Raw genomic sequence first — 18,369 nt, 5'->3', positions numbered from 1 at the left:
ATACCAAGTTCCTAGAAATCAAGTCCACCCTAAATATCTTCTCAACTAAGACTGATTGAGTAATTTCTTCTGTCCGGTACTGGGAACATTCGGAGTGTCCGGTGTTGGGACCACACGATCTATTAAAAAAATATTACCAACTAAAGACCATGGACATGTTAGTTAATGCTTCCACACTGTATGCTTCTTTAATTATTAAGAAATATTATGAGAGTAAGATAAATTTAGTTCACTTGCCTGAGGAGCGTGCAAATCTTCTGTAAAAGTTATATGTGTAATGCAAAATAGCAGCGAGGATCAATTTTCAGCAATTTACTTGAGACTGGCGCGCACGACAGACAAGTGGCGCCAAACACTTACCCCTATTCATAAATGCTACAGAAGTGTAAAACAGCTACTGCTCTCTAAAGCCGGAATACTAGAACTAGTACTGTCCGGCACTGGGAAGAGTCTGATACTGGGGCAAGCTCCCCTATACACTTTCTCAGGCCCAAAGATGAACATCACACTCCAGACCATGACTGAAGTAGGATGCTTCACTGTTTGTTGGAGGCATTTCAACTTGAATTCCTCCAGAGGTCGACGTCGCACATATTTTGAACATTCATCAGACACGATGACACATGATTCATCACTGAAACTCCTATTCTCCAATCATCAGCAGTCCAATGTTCTAGGCCTCGTGCCCATTCGAGGCAATTCTTTGCAACGATAGGAGTATTTTTTTCTTTAATTCTTGGCCTGAGTGCTTTTATTCCCTCAACACAAAGAATCCTTCGGACATTTTCAGTCAAAATGTCTACACCATACTCAGCCATTTTTATGCTTAAGTCTCTAGAAGCTACGTTTCTGTTTCCCAGAGCCAATCTTTTTCGATTTTTGATACCTCTTATCGATAGCTTTGGATCTTACCCACACTTCCAAAACCTATTTTGCTGCTATATTTGCTTCTTGCTCATCGCAACGGAGGTTTTTCTCACAGATTTTTGCCCTACCCCAATTCTAATAGTAATTTGTCGTTGTGTGTATCTTCCTTCCGCCAAAAGTGTTTTGACAACTTCCACTTTACGGGAGAAAGGTCTCTGGCTTTTCAAATTATGCCGCGATTACAGGACTTCATAGAATAAAGGATTAATATACAAAACACGTCAATATCACTTTGAACTGGTCGATTTGAACTGTTGAACGCTTTGAATGTCGTAACTGCTTACGACTGCAAGCACAATACTTCAGATCGTAACTTGTTGCGTGTTTTATCGAGTTTTCAGTATTTAAAAAGGTTACTTTAAAGTGAAGAATTACAGATAACATTTTAGGTGCATGACATCATCATAGGTATTCTCCATTATTGGCAGGTCACTTGCTGCAGCTGAGAAGGTTCCATGCTCAACGGTCTTCCGCTAACCTCTTTCTCTTCACGTACGATTCTTCTGTTTTGATATCGTCCATCAATTTTAGTCTCCTTCGCTCCCTCCCTCTGTCAAAGGTGTGTGACATTTGAAGAAAAGAATAATCATCCTTTTATTAGGCTGCACCTATGATTCTGTCCCTTGATTTTTAGTTCATTTTGTCAGAATTTCCAAGGTCTTGTCCTCTTTGATTTTGTCTTGCATTCGTAATAATCTGTTTAGTAATTCTAACAAAGTCTGTAAGAAGAATAACCATATCTTCAAGTTTCATCATAAATTTTAGATGTTATTCTACTTGTTCTTTTCGGAAAAATGACTAGGATACAGTTATGTCATTAGCAGTGTTATTCACATCTACTTTAGTGAAAATAAATGTAATTTTTTTTTAACACCTGCAAGGAAATGGAAAATCGATTGATTCAGTTGCAGGAAAACCATCTGACGTTGTGACTGAAACGAACATAAAACAAACCTAATTCGGCCTAATATCAAGTTATTTCACATCATTTTTTTTTCAGTTTTCCAGAAGTTGATTTCCAACATGCTAAGGCTCTCAGTACGTAAAATGTGTCACAGTTCGCATCCTCAAGAGATGTTTGGCCACATATTAAGTAAACAATGCAGGAGAACGCATAAGGAGGTCCTTAAGAAAGAGTCTTAATCTTGTACATCACAACTCCTTTTTTAGCATCACCTTATCAGCTGATTTGTCTTCTATACTATATGCGATAACATACTTCTATTCTCATATTTATATTGTCAATGTATATACAATGCTTTCAGCGCGCCATACTAGGTGTCAGGATCTCCTCGACTAAGATACGCCACATCCCCAAATTATGAACCCTCCCCAAAAAGCTCCTATAGATAGATAGATATAGATAAATAGACCAACATTGATGTTGGACTTTTTTGAACGGTTATTTTAAAATTTCTTTTGTCTAGAAGTATGACAACTACAAATCATATAAAGTATGTTTTACATTACACGGAATAATTATTTTTATTTAATTAATTATATTGGTAAAAAAAAAGTTATACAAAAGAGAATATCCTACTGATATTATTAATTTTCCGTATCCTATGCAATACATTAAAAGAAAAATCCTCTTAACGAAGTAGATTCAGACAGGGAGAAAGAGGAGGGAAGAGAGAAAGAGAGAGACAGAGAAGTAACAAAAAGTGTGGATTATCCAACATGTCAAAAACAAAACTTTTAGTTGAAACCTAAATACGTACGTCTCTCAAATTAATGTAAAAGAGAAATATAACGTATTGTACGTGTATCTCTTTTCGTCGCGCACGCTCTAAAACCTTTAGCGCACACTCAGAGTGATGTGTCTCCTCCAATATATCAGGGATTCCCTGATAGACGTTGACTCAGAGAGCACGGGACAAAGACTCGTGGAGGGTCACATCTTCATATCAAACGTGTAAACAATGTTTTTACACGTGTATTGTTTCCGTCCGTTAACTGTCAACGAACGTCCTACGCTGGGGAAAGACCAACATTTCATACCGTAAAAGAAAGTGAAAAGATTACCTTTTGGGGGCAAAGATTTATATAGTATTTAGCATATTTCATTTTTTCGACACTTTGAAACTTTTCGACTGTCTATTCGTTGTCGCAGTCTGAATTGGTAACCGGTACACATTTATATACCGTTTTAGTAATAAGTATAGGCTGTGCTAAGTGTAAAGTAACTTTGGTGACTGTTTTTTTCGTATATTGTAACATATCGACGATGTCAGAGGACCAAGAACTCTTAATGGCTCCTTGGAGCTATGTACTGGCGGCTATTGCTCTTTTTTTCATCGGATTTTTTGGATTTTTCTCTAATTTGGCTGTCATTATTTTGATGATCAAGAATAAACAAGTAAGTACAATATTTACATTTTATTTATTTATTTACTGTTCTATCTTTTTGTGCTTGTAACATTGATTTGTTTAAAATGTTATATCCAGGACCGTAAGATTTTCACAAGATAAGTCGTAAGATTAAATTAAGAAATCTAAAAACAAAAATAAATACATAAAGAATAACAAGTCGATAACAAAAATGCAGAGTTATCAGAATAGCCGTTTTAGTGGGTACACTACCACCCACTTTTCAGACTTTTTTTCTTTCCCTGATTGCGTCTAAAACGCTAAAAATCGCCTTGTGTTATGACTATAGCCAAAAGCTTGATTTTCATCAGAACCAAACACAGAGTTGTCGCACTCGTTGCTAGTTATATACGTTTCATTTTAACCTCTTTTATGTTTCTATTGCCCCTCCTCCCTTCCATACATTGCTAAGAATCAGTGCATTGTTCACTACTACGACGTAATCTGGAATTTTCTAGTCGTCGCCATATTGCAACATTAAGTCTACAAACGAGAGAGAAGTATCTTAAATAATAAAACCGTAAAATTGACATCAATATATTGGAATAACTTGGAACATGACATGTGCAGATTATGCATCGTATTTAAGAAACAGTGAAAAATGTGAAAACTAACTAATATGCTTTAAAAATCATCCTTTGTAAAATTTAAATACATAGTCCTATGTAAGTGTCTTTCTCATAACCCCATATATGGAGTGTTCGCTTTCGATTCTGTTTTTCAGTTTCAGACCCTGCTGACAATTGTCTCGAATATAAACCCCATTTTCTTCTCATAAAATAGGATTTGGCTTTCATGACCACGCTGTTGCATAGGATGTTAATGTAAAAATCACAATCCATTAAACAAAAATCTCGTAACTGCGAAACACCATTGATAATACTCTAAATTTGTTCGTTGCAAATATTTAACAAGCGTTATTTATAGCCTAAGGCAAGGGTGCCTATTTCTCTGTAACTTTGGGGGACCCATTCGGATGCAGGAGGCATATAATGAGGATTTTAAGACTAATTGAATTTAAATGATGCCAAATATTGTATATTCATAAATACAATGTGGGAGCCCACATGAGGTTTGGGGGGGGGTCCGGGCCCCCCGGCCCCCACAGGATCGGCGCTCTTGGCCTAAGGTGAGATGAATCCAATTTTGATTGGGGCTTATGCACCGCCTGTTTTTATTTTGCTTTATTATTTTGTTTAGATAAGACTACAAAAGTGGCAAAGTGATTAATTGATCATTTAGAGAGTGATGTTTCTTTTCCACTCTGTGGTTTTTACATGAGATATGCGTCTACAATCTAACGTGAAATTCTAATCACATGTATTCCTGCCCTGAATCGAGCCCAGATCACCTGCAAGGGAAGATGAAAACAAAGTACAAAATAATTTTGATAAAAGGTATATTCCTTTTTATTTTTCAGATTAAAAAACCTGCATAACTAATTGAACATTATAAATACGTAACTTACAGTGTATATCCAACAGTGCGCCATTTGGATACAGTTCTCAGTAAGAGTTGAATCAACGTGTTAGTATAATACCATATACCGTCAAGCAGGCATGTCAAACTGAGTATTTCAAATAGTCCAAATAGCCAACAGTGTGGGCCTCAATAAATAATGTAAATATAATACATTTTTATTGTTAATTGTGTTTTAAAATTGAATAAATAAGTAAAATCTTACCTAATATTGTGATTCCTTTTAAAAGAAACTAGCTGAACCTGCGCTGTCTATTCAGCACATCGTTCTCTTATGACTATGAATCTTCTTCCCACTGTGCATGTCTCCTTACTCACAAAAGTAAAGGATAGGAGACTCACAAAGGAAATAAATTGCTATGTATAGATGTGGAGAGGATTTGTAGCAAATTTGTAGAAGTAACACGATATCAAGTGGAAATATTTTTTCTAATAAATTCATATATGTCCGAGTATGCCTCATTGCGTCTCTTGAGGCCTTTGAAGTTGCCAGCATGCAATAGGTTTTCCAATTCAGATTTATTAAAAGTGCCTGCAATGTCCATCAACCCGCCATACATAACTTCTCTACTGATTGCCTAACACCGCAGTTTCGGCCTGCAACAATGTTAATCTTATGGGCTCAAAACGGTCAATAAAATGTTGAACAATAACGACACGGTTTTTGAAAATTTGAATGAGAACTGGACAATCTACATAAAATTTGGAATCGACCAGAGAAAAGGGCACGTTTCTAGCACTTGTGGTTTTCGAAATCTCATTTTCAAAAGAATTGCGGACAAACATATAAACCTAGCATTCTGGTATACAGGGTAGCCCAAAAGTAGGTATACACCCTGCATTGATCTAGTATAACATCTAGTTTATGGGTTTATTTGCTTCGGCTGTTCCGAGCTTAAGGTATAAGTAAAAGGACATTAGAAACAAATAATACGAAATTAAGCCTACCTGATGAATAACAATAAGAAATTATATAAAATGCAATGAGCTGATCAGTACGGTACTGTATGAATACTTTTGGGCCACCCTGTATACATAGAAGAAACACAAGGTAATATGAATAACAAATGGACATTGGATACTGAATTTTTTTTCTTTATAATTCCTTCCCGACTGCAGTGGTCTATTTCTCAAAATTTCGTGTATCAGGATTGGTACTTGGAAATTATTTTCGTTATTATTCTTGTGTTTTTACTTCATGACATTTTACGACTTATAAAAAAAATACTACAAGACTTGTTACTACGAGAAATAGTCCCCTTTGTATCTTTATCCTGCAATCAACTTTCGGAGGTACAGACTACGAAGACATGCTGCTCGGACTAAGTGATGTTCAAAACAGAGGTCAGGTGAAAATCTGTTAACCTTAAATTCACTGGAGAGTTGTTCTATTCTTAAGTAAGGAAAGTCGTTCACATTGCAAATTTGCGGGTTTCTAGGAACCACCGAGGCAAGTATTTGTGAAATTCTGGGATACCCACTTCACTGAATTTTTGATAAGTTGAGTAGCACTAAATTTCCGTTAATTGCATATGTTAACAATAAATTGTACGAGTATATATATATTTTTGTTGTTTTCTCGGATTGAAGCGAGGGCCACATTAAAATGAGTCAAGTACCGCATGCGGTCTGCGGGCCGCGAGTTTGATACACGCATGCGGTTAATAAATCAAGTAAATAATGTTAGATATAGGCAAGTTATTCCGTGCTTGGTATCCTACTTACCTTATTTTCACTCTTCAGTAAAATATCTAGTTTATTTATTCTAAATACGCATTTTCTGTTTTATTTTCGAACTTGGCATACTAAATAGAATACAGTGCCATTCAAGTTTATACTCGTTTTAATATTAAGAAACCCTGCTGTAACCAGCTTTACTTAACATATTCATTTCACCTCCGGTGCTTGGGGTCCCTGGTTCGATCCCAGCTCGCGCCGTGTGGACTTTGTGGTGGACAAACACCGTGCTCGTGGGTTTTCTCGGGGTTCTCCCGTTTCCTCCCACTTTCTTCATTCCACCATTTCACTCATCTCTCATTATCACCGTCTCCTTTAGCCTAACCGGCATAACCGTGGGACGTTAAACTTAAAGATTTCATTTCATTTTTAACATATTCATTGAAGTAGTTTTTCTTCTTTCATTCTACAGTATAAATTCTGAGCAATTTGGTGTGTCATTAGCATTAAATCACGTTGAACCGTTTGAGAAAAGTTAGACATCTGGTAACACTGATTATATACTGAGCGTTCCCCTTTAAATACAAACGCGTTTAAAGTATCAATATTTCTCTTCGGTAGAGTGATTATTGCATATACCTTTAATCGTACCCGATTCGATTCTCGGTAGAGGAGGAAGAGAATTTTTAAACTGAAATTAAATCTCCTTCCTAAAACGCTTTGAGTGCTAATCACGTACATATACGTAGTTTATGGCTGAACTTCTGCATGGATCACGTATAAATACGTGTTTGCATTCAAAGTTTACTTTATCGGTTTTCCTTCATATCTGTATTAGTTACCTTAAATTATTTCTTGGATGTCATAGATATGATGCGCAAATAAATACTTCTTATTGTTTTGTTGGCGTCTTTGTCTGAAAGTGATATATGTGTTGTTTTACGGCAAAAAATGTCAAGAAAAAAACTGTCGTATGATATCATATGTCTTAATTTCAAAGAGAAATTTGCAAAAGTGACATTTTTTTTTTTTTTTATGAAGCGACATTTGATTATGTTCTTAATGATTTTGGTCAATTTTTGTATACCATACAACAGAACTACCAGCAACTACTACCGTATAATCTTTTCTGAATTCATGAAAACAATTTGTAAAGCACTAGTTATATTCAAATCATTGGACTGACCCTAGGAAAACCTATTTGAACATAATTTCACAAAAGTCTCATTATGCAAAGATTTCTGCTTCTAAGTTTTGCATTCATGAATAGAATTCACATCGCAAATTGATACACTGTACTGCAGTACATATGGTGAAAATATAATTCAATGTTTAAAAAATATTATGAACAATTTAGTAACTGAAGTATAATACATATTCTTCCTGTATGTATATTAAATGTTTTGTCAACTTTTTACTTTTTGTGAACTTTAAGCCATGCATAATGCATATTATTGGGCTTACACACGGGTCAAAGTGGATCTCAAAAGGTAGAGGGACGTTAGGTAGCAGCATGACGTTACGCCGTCTCTCTGCATATCTTTGCCCATTGTAATTTTTTAGGAACTGGGAAACGCCGTACATATTTTTGGAGGTCCGCGTTCCCCCTCACTTTTATCCTGGGCTTACAGAAACTATATTAGCCTTACGGAAATATGTTAACTGTATTTTAGTCTACAATTTTAAAGAAATGCAAGCAATATTTAAAAATTACCAGAAATCATAACAACAAAACTAATAAATAATAATAATAATAATAATAATAATAATAATAATAATAATAATAATAATAATAATAATTCAAGAACATTTCATAAGTGAATTAATGAGCTTCATAAGTCTTTTTTTTTTCTAAGTAGTATTTTCATTTGCAACTTAATAATCCGAGGAATGCAAACATATGAAATGAAAATGAAATCTTTGAGTTTTACGTCCCACGATTATGCTGGTTAGGCTGAAGGAGACGGTGATGATGAGAAACGAATGCACAGTGGAACGAATAAAGTGGGATAAAACGGAAGAACCCCAAGAAAACCTCCGAACACAGTGTTCGTTCACCACAAAGTCTACTTGGCGCGAGCTTTGATCGAACGAGGGACTCCACCACGCACTAAAAGTGAACACTCTACCATTGAGCCACTGCGCCCCAATATATATATATATATATATATATATATATATATATACAGGGGTCCTTCGGAAATCATGTAACGGTTTTGACATCGTTCAATATGAGTTGTAGTTTTGAAAACAGTCCAGCGTGTACCTAAAAAAACTCTAGCATTACATAACTTGTTAAAGGAAAACATTTATAATCTTCTTGTAAATAATATGTATTTGAGAAGTATTTATTCGTTCTTCCAAGAAATGATCATCTTTTTTATAATCTTTGCTTTTTCTTCACATTGTAATTAGAGCTCATTCTTAAACAAACAAATGAGGAAGGAGCACAGTAATGTTGCCAACGAGACAATAAATTTCCCGTCTCGAATTCGGACTTTGAATAGTCCGAGACAAAACGAGAAGCATGACAAATCTCGTCTCGTTTTTGAGACGAGAAATTTCTCGAGTCTGGTTGGCAACACTAGTTCATCCAAGTCTTAGATCTCACTGTTTTAGTATTACGTGATTCATAGTAAAAAAAAAAAAAAAAAAAAAAAAAGGTATACGTTTAAAAAGTGATTGTACGAACGGAATTAAGAACATTTATTAATGCTTAAAGATACGTAAACTATTACACAATGTACTTTAATAATAAATATGATTTAAATGTTGTTATCTCACACCGTTCGTAGACCTCTCATGACGTGGATGGATTCTGATAACTTATAGATGAAATTTAAAAGAAAATTAGGGATCGAGACGAGACAAGAAAGAATTCTTCGAGATTCGAGAGACATCAACTCTATGAAAATTTATGAGACGAGACGAGACGAGAAAACTTTATTTCGCGTCTCATCTGGTCTCCTCAGCAACATTAGAGAACATTCCGTATTGTTGAGCAGATAAGTTTGTTTCAAAACAATTATTTATTTGTGTTTAAGTTCTCTGTCAGTAGCAAAGAGTAAATAGGACGAAACCTTCAGATCAGTTATATTTCAATCATAATAGTGTATTCAATACAATCCCTCTGAAGACATGCGCGGTAGCCACTAGCTTTTCAAAATATTGATAGAATTAAGATAAGAAAATAGTTACATCACCTGTATTATAATTAACTAACTCAGCATGGGAATGGAACTAGAGAAGTATAATTAAATTTCAAAGTAACGAACTCCGACTTAAAGAACCAATAATAGCAGCGATGAGAACTATGTCCTGACCAATCATACATAATCCAACCTATTCTTTAGAGTTTTCTCCTTTGTGAGCACAAGCACCACGAAATTATTATTAAAGTGTCTTTAAAGTAAAATATTGTGCAATAGCTTTTCAAACAAATTTAATTTGTTTCCAACGGATAATTAAGATTTTAAAAGAAAATGTTATGAGCATTTTTGGTCTATATATGTATTTAGAATGTTTCGAACAAAACCCAAAACAGATCAGGCGAAGAAAAACAAACGCTTCTGGTGGAAACATTGCCATAAAAATGAAGAAAAGGCAGGTAAAAGCATGTATATGGACTGTGACGTTTTATGAATGAACTCTAGAAGAAGAGGAAAAACGGAGAATGGAAGGTTTCGAAATGTGGTGTTATTAAAAAGATGCTGAAAATTAGATGGGCTAATACTGTATAAAATAAAAGAGCATGGGTAATGGCAGGAGAAAACAGGAATAGGCAATAAATATTTCGAAAAGAAAAGATAATATGGTTGAATACATTATGAAACATGGAGAGAATGAAGAGAATGACAGAAGGAAAAGTACCTAAACGAAAGCCACGATTGAAATGTGAGGACCAAGAAATGCAAACTGTGGAGAAGAACAAGTTCATAGAAATTAAAAAAAGATCTACTTCATGATAGAGAAAAGTGGAAAGCAACTGATAGGTTGCTGATTAGAGAGGAAGAAGTATGTATGTATGCATAAAAGTACAGTATAACTTTTATATTTATACTGTTGGGTATTCCCTAAACCAAAACATGTCTCAAAAAAGAATTTTGAAGTTATTGTAGAAATGATTCTTAGTCACAAGTCAAGTATTACAATTGTTTAAAATACACTACTGGTTTTGTAGTTTGTTGCGAGTAAGACAATTTTTCTGTTGAGCTAAAGATTACGCAATTTTTTATTTTGTTTATTTTATTTTATTTATTTATTTATTTTTTTTTAGAGTTCGGTTTACCAAAAGCCCTTTTATACATTTTTTCATCTATCTGTGTGGCCATCCATTAGACACAAATTCTGAAAAACTACTTTGATGCATCACCATTAATTTTGGCCAGATTGTAGAGGGCCAAAATATAACAATCGAGTTTGTTGATGGAGGTGATTCAACCGGAAGTGGCAGAAATCAACTACTTCCGGTTTTAAAGTTGATCACTATAACAAAAACGATATTAGATAGAAAGAAGCTGTTTCCTATAATCGATTCATAGTTGCAAGAATACGTTTCATCTTCAGTTTTAAGTCTCTACTAAAACCGGAAGTAGTTTAGCGTCGACATCGAGGGTATATGAGACGTGAACTTATAAAGTTTAAGGTGGAATCCGAACCACCGTAATGTGTTCAATGCCCTCCCATCGGGAATCTAGTTCAGGACCAGACCACACACACCAAAGGCGAGCTTCCTAGCCACTAGATCAGTGGGAAGGGCATGTAGGTGTGCTTTGTTCTTACAATTTTCTCTATAATGGCTTTGAAGGTTTTTTTTTTGTTTTGCTTGTCCCATGATTATGATGCCAGTGTAAGAGAAGCGGTGATGATGATAACGAACGAAATGTTGAAATGAAGGAAGTGGGAGAACCAAGGGAAACAAAAAAATTCAATATTAATGCTAATATGACTTAATCAATTTCATTCGTAAGAATCAAAATATAGATTGTTTCACTTGATGAAATTAGTTTTCTTCGGTGGTACATACATTATGGTTTTGTGAATGATTCGCTAAATTAATATATCAGAAATAATCACATTTTGATTTAACATTGCAGTCATATCGTTCCCTTGGTCAATTTGGTGACAATTCTAAAAAGAGAAAAGTTTTGATAAAGCTGTACCATATCCAAGATTTTACATGTCCTTAATATAATAACGCTTTCACTATCTGCGTACTTTAGGGTTGAAAAAAATTGAGTACTCTCTCTTTCAATACCACTTTTTTTTTATGAAAGAAACAATTCACATTCATCATAGATGTTAAATTCCGAAGTACAGGAGTAAGTTTGCTGCAAGTTACTAAATGTCCCGCTATGACAAATAATCCTATTGATCTATCTTCTTTAAACGTTTGATGTTATGGCTCTTGAGTTTTGTTCAAAAGTTTTTTTCCCACAATATTTAAGAACATACAAATTATTTCGATTTACTTAAAAAAAATTCTATTCATAAACTAAGCGGAATTTTACAGGATATTCTTTTATCCGTTACCAATTTGTCGTCAAACAGTTTATGTTCTGTCTTCATAATTGAGAGGTTTTCAGTTTTGAATAAAAAAAGGTTACAATCCAGATTGTGATTTTCCTCCATCGCCCCCTTAGATAAGTCCACTGTTATTGTGGTTATTGTGTTGTATTAAACAGTGAAAGCCTAGCCAAATTCATTCAAAAAATTCATCCTACTTCCTCTAGCAATATTCTCATAAGGCTATACTTATAATATAACTTAGATAATGGTATTAAACAGCTGCTGAGAATTTTCTTAATAAATTAGTGTTTAATAATATCCTAGAAACTTAAAAAATACTATCACTTAAAAAGAAAAATATTCATATTTTTTTTTTTAAAAAAAAAGCTTTATGTTAAGTTCTTAAATATTTTGAAAACGAAAAAGTAGATAGATACATAACAATAAATTTAAGTAAAAAGAAATCTTATTTATTCACTCTTTTCTAAGATGTATTGAAGCGTACATAAATATCTTGAAGAATGTGTATTTTGTTTTAGTGCTGATTTTATTATACATATTTACGAATTGGTAAAGTTTTGTCAGTTTAATATTAAAAGAAAGTTATAAAAATAAAAACAATAAGGAACAGCTATGCATGCCCAAATAAAAAGTCTAATCGAGTGTTGGGTTGTGATTACGACGATATTAACTACAATTGGAGGATGGGGCAATGGTGGTTCCAGCTCTGGTTCGAGAAGTCTTTGGTTGAATCCTAAGCTATGTCAGTTTATGGTGGACTTCCTCGGAGTTCTCCTTTTACCTCCCACATCCTCAATCCATCAATTTATTTCATATAGTAATTTATTTCTATTAATAAACAGTATCATTTAGCCAACAGGACATAATAGTTAAACGGTTTATTACCCAGTTAATTTTTAAGATGTTCAAATTCAACTTTAACCCATTATAAATAGAACTTGAATAACACGTTTAGTATAGCGCGGTTGTTCCTTCGAACCAAATAACCACATTGTCAAAATATTTATATACTTATATACCACCTATTAAAAGAAATTTGAATTTTGTAAACAACAAGTTTTGTATAGTGGAAATAAAAGGGTGAAGCTGGAGAACTTACCCTTTTATTAGTACACTACACATCGTATGGATCTGAAGGCCTCCGATTATATGGATATTTTAATATCTAATTTTAGAAATTTATGCTTTGTTTAGCCTTGTCCTTTCATTGACGAAATACAAAACTTGTTTCTTAAATTATTATAGTTTTCAGTTCGGAACAAAGGTGGATATATTATTTTCACCGTAGTCGGCTTGTTCTTACTTGTTAATTTTTTTTTATATATTTTCTATCAGTGTATAGAATGAACTATCAACTATTTAATTAAAAGAAAAGTTATTTAATAAATAATATGATAAAATTTACATTTAACTAATGATGACCGTTATTATTTATGAAAGAAATTGTACCGACGTAATTAAAAACCCCGCATAGTCTGCTGTAGGGTCTTATCCTCATCTTTCCCTCCAATTTTATCGATCTCTTCTCTTTAAAATCCATTATGGTATATATATATATATATATATATATATATATATATATATATATATATATATATATATATATATATCCAGGGTGCTCCAAATGTGTGGAAACACACAAATAAAAGGCAGGATTTTAAAAGAATTGCGAAACTAACACTGTAGGATATTAATATAGATGGGGAAAAACTTCTATGACATGTGATGTCAATTGCTACTATCTTGAATCAAGCCATTTTGAATTCACTTTGATTTTCCTAAATGGAAGCCATATGTTGTGATACATTGTTCTCATCTGAAATTTTCTCAGAAATTCAATGCTGTGTTTGTTTTTTCTTTGTCATTATCCTAACGAAGCTATAACTTTTTTTTTTTTTGGTTTTCACAACGCCAATCACATACCATATATTTCTTTCGATTAACAGATGTGTTCGATATATTGTTCATTTCGTTGAATTCTCATAATCATTCTTTTTTCCCATTCATCCAAAACCTTGCTCAAAGTGCTTTCGAGTATGCTTGCACATTCGTTTGTTACGCATTCCTTTAGGTGGTCAATATCCCGAATTTTCACTGAATAAACAATGGACTTGAGATGTCTCGAAAGATAAAAATCTAGGGGAGTGAGGTCAAGAGAACGTGGTAGCCACTCCACAGCATCACATCTACCGATCCATGAGCTGGAAAACTGCACATTAAAATATCACGAACACAATTTTTATAATGCTGAGGGGCACCATCGTGTTGCTAGAAGACAAAGAATGTCGAATCTTCAGATATGAGATTGGAAGTTATCTTCTTCCAGCATTCGACGGTACTCGATTGCGGTTGCTCGACGATTGAAGGTACCACTGATAAACTAAGGACCCATAACACGGGTACTCCACACACCACACCACACCATCATTTTTCCAAGAATGCCAGCACATCAATGGGGATTGGCGTCTGACTAGTAGCGAATATTTTGTTTGATCACTTAATCAGAAACGTAAAAGTTGGCTCTGTGAATAAAACGTCGTAGGCGAAACAGGGATTTCGGCGTATTTCCACTGTTACCCATTCTGTGAATTCCACACACCAATCGGGGTCATCCTCAAACAGATGTTGATGCACTTGTAGCTTGGTGTGTGCCACTTATGTAAGGACAAAACACACATGATAGATGTGCAACTAATACCACTTTCTTGGGACAAACGACGAGTGCTTCGATATGAACTGTTGCTAAATGCTACCAACGCTGCTATTTTCTTGTTTCGTCAGTCACTGTACATGGTCTGCCTGATTTTGATCTGTTTCCCTGAGTTTCTTGATCAACTTGCTCGCTGTTGTATGGCTAATGGGCGCCATATCTGGGTGACGGTTGCTAAAATCATCAGCAATTACAATTATGCTTCGCTCTCCTGACATCAAAATGATCTCAGTAACATGGCTGCCATATTATCTTAATCACCTGAAACTATACTAAGAAAACAAAAAAGAACCGTCATAACTTCGTTATAGTACATGACAAAGCAAAAACAAACATAGCATTGAATTCCTGAGAAATTTCCAGGTGTGAAAAATGTATCAGAACATAAGGTTTCCATTTAAGAAAATGAAAATGAATTCAAAATAGCTGATTTCAAGATGGTGGCCATAGATATCACATGTCATAAAAGTTTTCCTCCACCAATTACTATCCTACAATGGTACTTTAGCAATTCTTTTAAAATCCTGTCTTTTATTTGGGTGTTTCCACACTTTCGGATCATCCTATATATATATATATATATATATATATATATATATATATATATATATATATATATATATATATATATATATACAGGATGGGTGGAAAAGAAACTCTACTTTTAATATTTTTTCCCTCTTAAAATATCGTATGGATGAACTCAAATTTTGCACACATGTAGCTCATTATGTCCTATTATTGTTACAACTCAATGTGTGCTTCAGTATTTTCTCGACACTGTCTCAAACGAACAAGTACCTTTGCTATGACCTTCCTCAAGAACTCAGCAGGAACACTACTTATGACCTCACGGATCTTATTCTCAAGTTCGTCAAAATTTTGTAATTTCCTGCGATAGACTTCATTCTTAGTCCACCCCCATAAAAAGAAATTGCATGGGGTAAAGTCTGTATTTCGCGCTGGCTTTCTGTAGGATCCCGGCGACATATCCAGTGCCCTGCGAAGCGTTAATCAAGCCATTGTCTTACGGGCAAGGCGTAATGAAGGGGAGCTCCATCTTCCATAAGTAACAGTTCATGTGACACGTCCCATTCAAAAATCATAGGTTATACAAAATTTTCTAACAATTCCATATGTCTCTCAACAGATAGGGTCCAATAATGCAGGAAGAAATTAATTCACTTCACACTATCACTTTCAGCTTGTCCTGCATTTTTTCAACGGTCTCTTTGGGATCACCTTCTGCTCAATAATGGCTATTATGACTATTAATGAACCCCCCGGCATGAAACACTGCTTCATCACTCCACAGAATTTTTTCAAACAGGTGTGGATGATCTTCATGCCATAGGAGCATCATTTCACAAAATTCAACACGCCTATCACAATCATCTTGATACATCTTTTGGACATAATGAGACTTCATGGTCTGTAATGTTACTTTTTGTAGACAATTACATGCGCAGAATAGCGTGTAATGCAACTCTGTCTTGCAGTCTGCTTTGTTGATTTTGAAAGGCTTCGTTCGAACATATCTCTCACTGTGGCCACTTTTTCCTCTGAGACTGTAGTCAGGGCCTACCTGATCTCTTAATGTCCACGACACTTCCTGTAGTAATTAATTTTCTGTGGCAATTTTTAATTGCTTTTTCATCTGGAACAGATTATCTCCTATGTAGATCCCTCCACTACCGTTGGATCTAAATTACAGACTGCCATACCTCAAATTTTGCTACAATTTTGTCTTTGTCCTCAATGTTTAATCGTCCTGGCTTCTCTGTGGCTTCAAAGGAGCAACTAAAGCTTGACAAAGTCTGGAAAAATTAGAATAAAATGGCATATTTTTTTTTATCTGTAACACAAGATAACTTTCATTGTTAACAATAGAAATTCACAATTCAAAATAGGGAGTTATTTTCCGTCCACTCTGTATATACCGGTATATAAACATATATTCAGAATCTTCGTGACGAGAGCTTTTTCTCGATAGTAATGTAATATTGTAGGGAAATAATTTTCTTCAGCTTCGACATAATGGCGGCTGACGTCAGCCATAATGACTTTCTTGTGAGATCACCTATCCTTTGTTACCCTAACTGCTACCACTATTCCAACGATATCTCATTTATTGAAGTCCGTTCGGGCGTTTGAGCTCCGTAGTGGAACTAACGGACATGAATACACACAAAGATACCCACATACGGACATGATCAAAATATACTCCTTTCGGCTTCACTGTAGTCGGGTGATAAAATTAGGATGAAGTTCCTGCATAATGCATGAACTCTACGTTGTTTAAAAATAAATCACTATTTTATAGGCTTAGAATGGTCTTCAACATGGTACTTGACAAAAAATATTAGTGGAAAAAATTGTCTTGAAGTAGTCACTATCATTGCTACCAATCAAAAAAAATATTTACACTCCAGTTAAATCGTTGAAGGAAGCTGAGAAAATTTTACTGTATTTATGCAAGTACTAGTAAATGTAGAAACCAAGGTAGATAGAAACATGAAATTTTTCGTATCCTCCAAGGGACATAAAAGACAACATTATGGTGATAAGGAGAATCCAAGAGAAGGGCCTAAGAGAGTTATGGTGGGAGGGTAACTACAAAATTTTAAATAGCAACCCCTATCGTGTGGTACCTCGTTTGAAGGCTAATGACATGTAGAGACCAGTTCTGGAAACTGCTTGTCGCTATCTTGTCTCTGTCCATCATCGCGCCCATCCATAAGTATGGTTCAATACTCGTAGTTACCCCTCCTAACCCCCTTAGGCCCCCCTCATGGGGGATTTTTCTTATCAGCATAATGTTGCCTTTTGTGTCCCTTCAAGGTTACAAAAGGTTTCATGCTTCTATCTGACTTGGTTTCTTCAGGAGACGGGCCTTAATGTTATGCGTGGAACGTACTTCGACCGTACTTACGGATGGCCGCCATGTTGGATAGAGACACGCTAGCGACATGTAGTTTCCAAAACTGATCTCTATATGTGATTACCTTTCAAACGAGGTACCACAAGGTGGAAGTTGCTATTTAAAATTTTGTAGTTACCCCCGTAACATCCTTGCGCGAACCTCATGGGGGGTTCTCCATATCTGCATAATGTTGTATTTTATGTCCCTTGAAGGTTACGAAAGGTTTCATGTTCCTATCTGCCTTGGTTTCTTCAGGAGACGAGCCTTAGTGCTATTCGTGAAACGCACTGTATAATATAATTTTAACATTATGGATCATAAACTTCCGTGAACGCTGAAAGAATTCTAGCTCACCCAATTCTAGTTCTGCTTTAATTTTCCTTTCTTATTCTTTTCAGTGATACAATGTATGGAGAGGGTGAAGGGTAAGGAAGGAGGTGTATATAGTTTTTGTATGGTACTACTCTGTATTTGTCTTGATATAGTAGCAAGTAAATATCTACAAAATCTTACTGAATATGGCTGACACACGAGATCAAACTCATCAAATGCCTTTAGTATGTTTTTTTTTTTTTTTAATTAGGCAAAGTTTTTCTGACATATCAAACAGATTCATTATAATTTGATTACATTTCTCAAACTTAATAGAAATGAACGCAATAAAACTACTTGCATAATAAATAAGTTGTAAATTTGACTGAGATAACAAACATAATAATCTGTTAATTTTTTTAACTTCTTCAGATTGTCACTC

General features: G+C 34.7%; 1 protein-coding gene across 1 annotated transcript in view; it reads left to right on the top strand.

Annotated features, from left to right (window-relative positions):
• Positions 1-2,805: 2,805 nt before the first annotated feature.
• The window catches only part of LOC145695214 (vertebrate ancient opsin-like), a 392,026-nt gene continuing 376,462 nt past the window's right edge, over positions 2,806-18,369 (top strand). The window contains exon 1 of the mRNA XM_081772203.1: positions 2,806-3,286. Within this exon, the coding sequence (XP_081628329.1) occupies positions 3,155-3,286 (132 nt within the window). The 5' untranslated portion in view covers positions 2,806-3,154. The remainder of the gene's footprint in view (positions 3,287-18,369) is intronic.

The sequence above is a fragment of the Thermobia domestica genome, chromosome 9 (genome assembly GCF_964235325.1).
Source record: "Thermobia domestica chromosome 9, izTheDome1.hap1.1, whole genome shotgun sequence".
Lineage (NCBI taxonomy): Eukaryota > Metazoa > Arthropoda > Insecta > Zygentoma > Lepismatidae > Thermobia > Thermobia domestica.
Note: the sequence above shows the minus strand (reverse complement) of the source record. Positions and strands in the feature narration are given on the sequence as shown.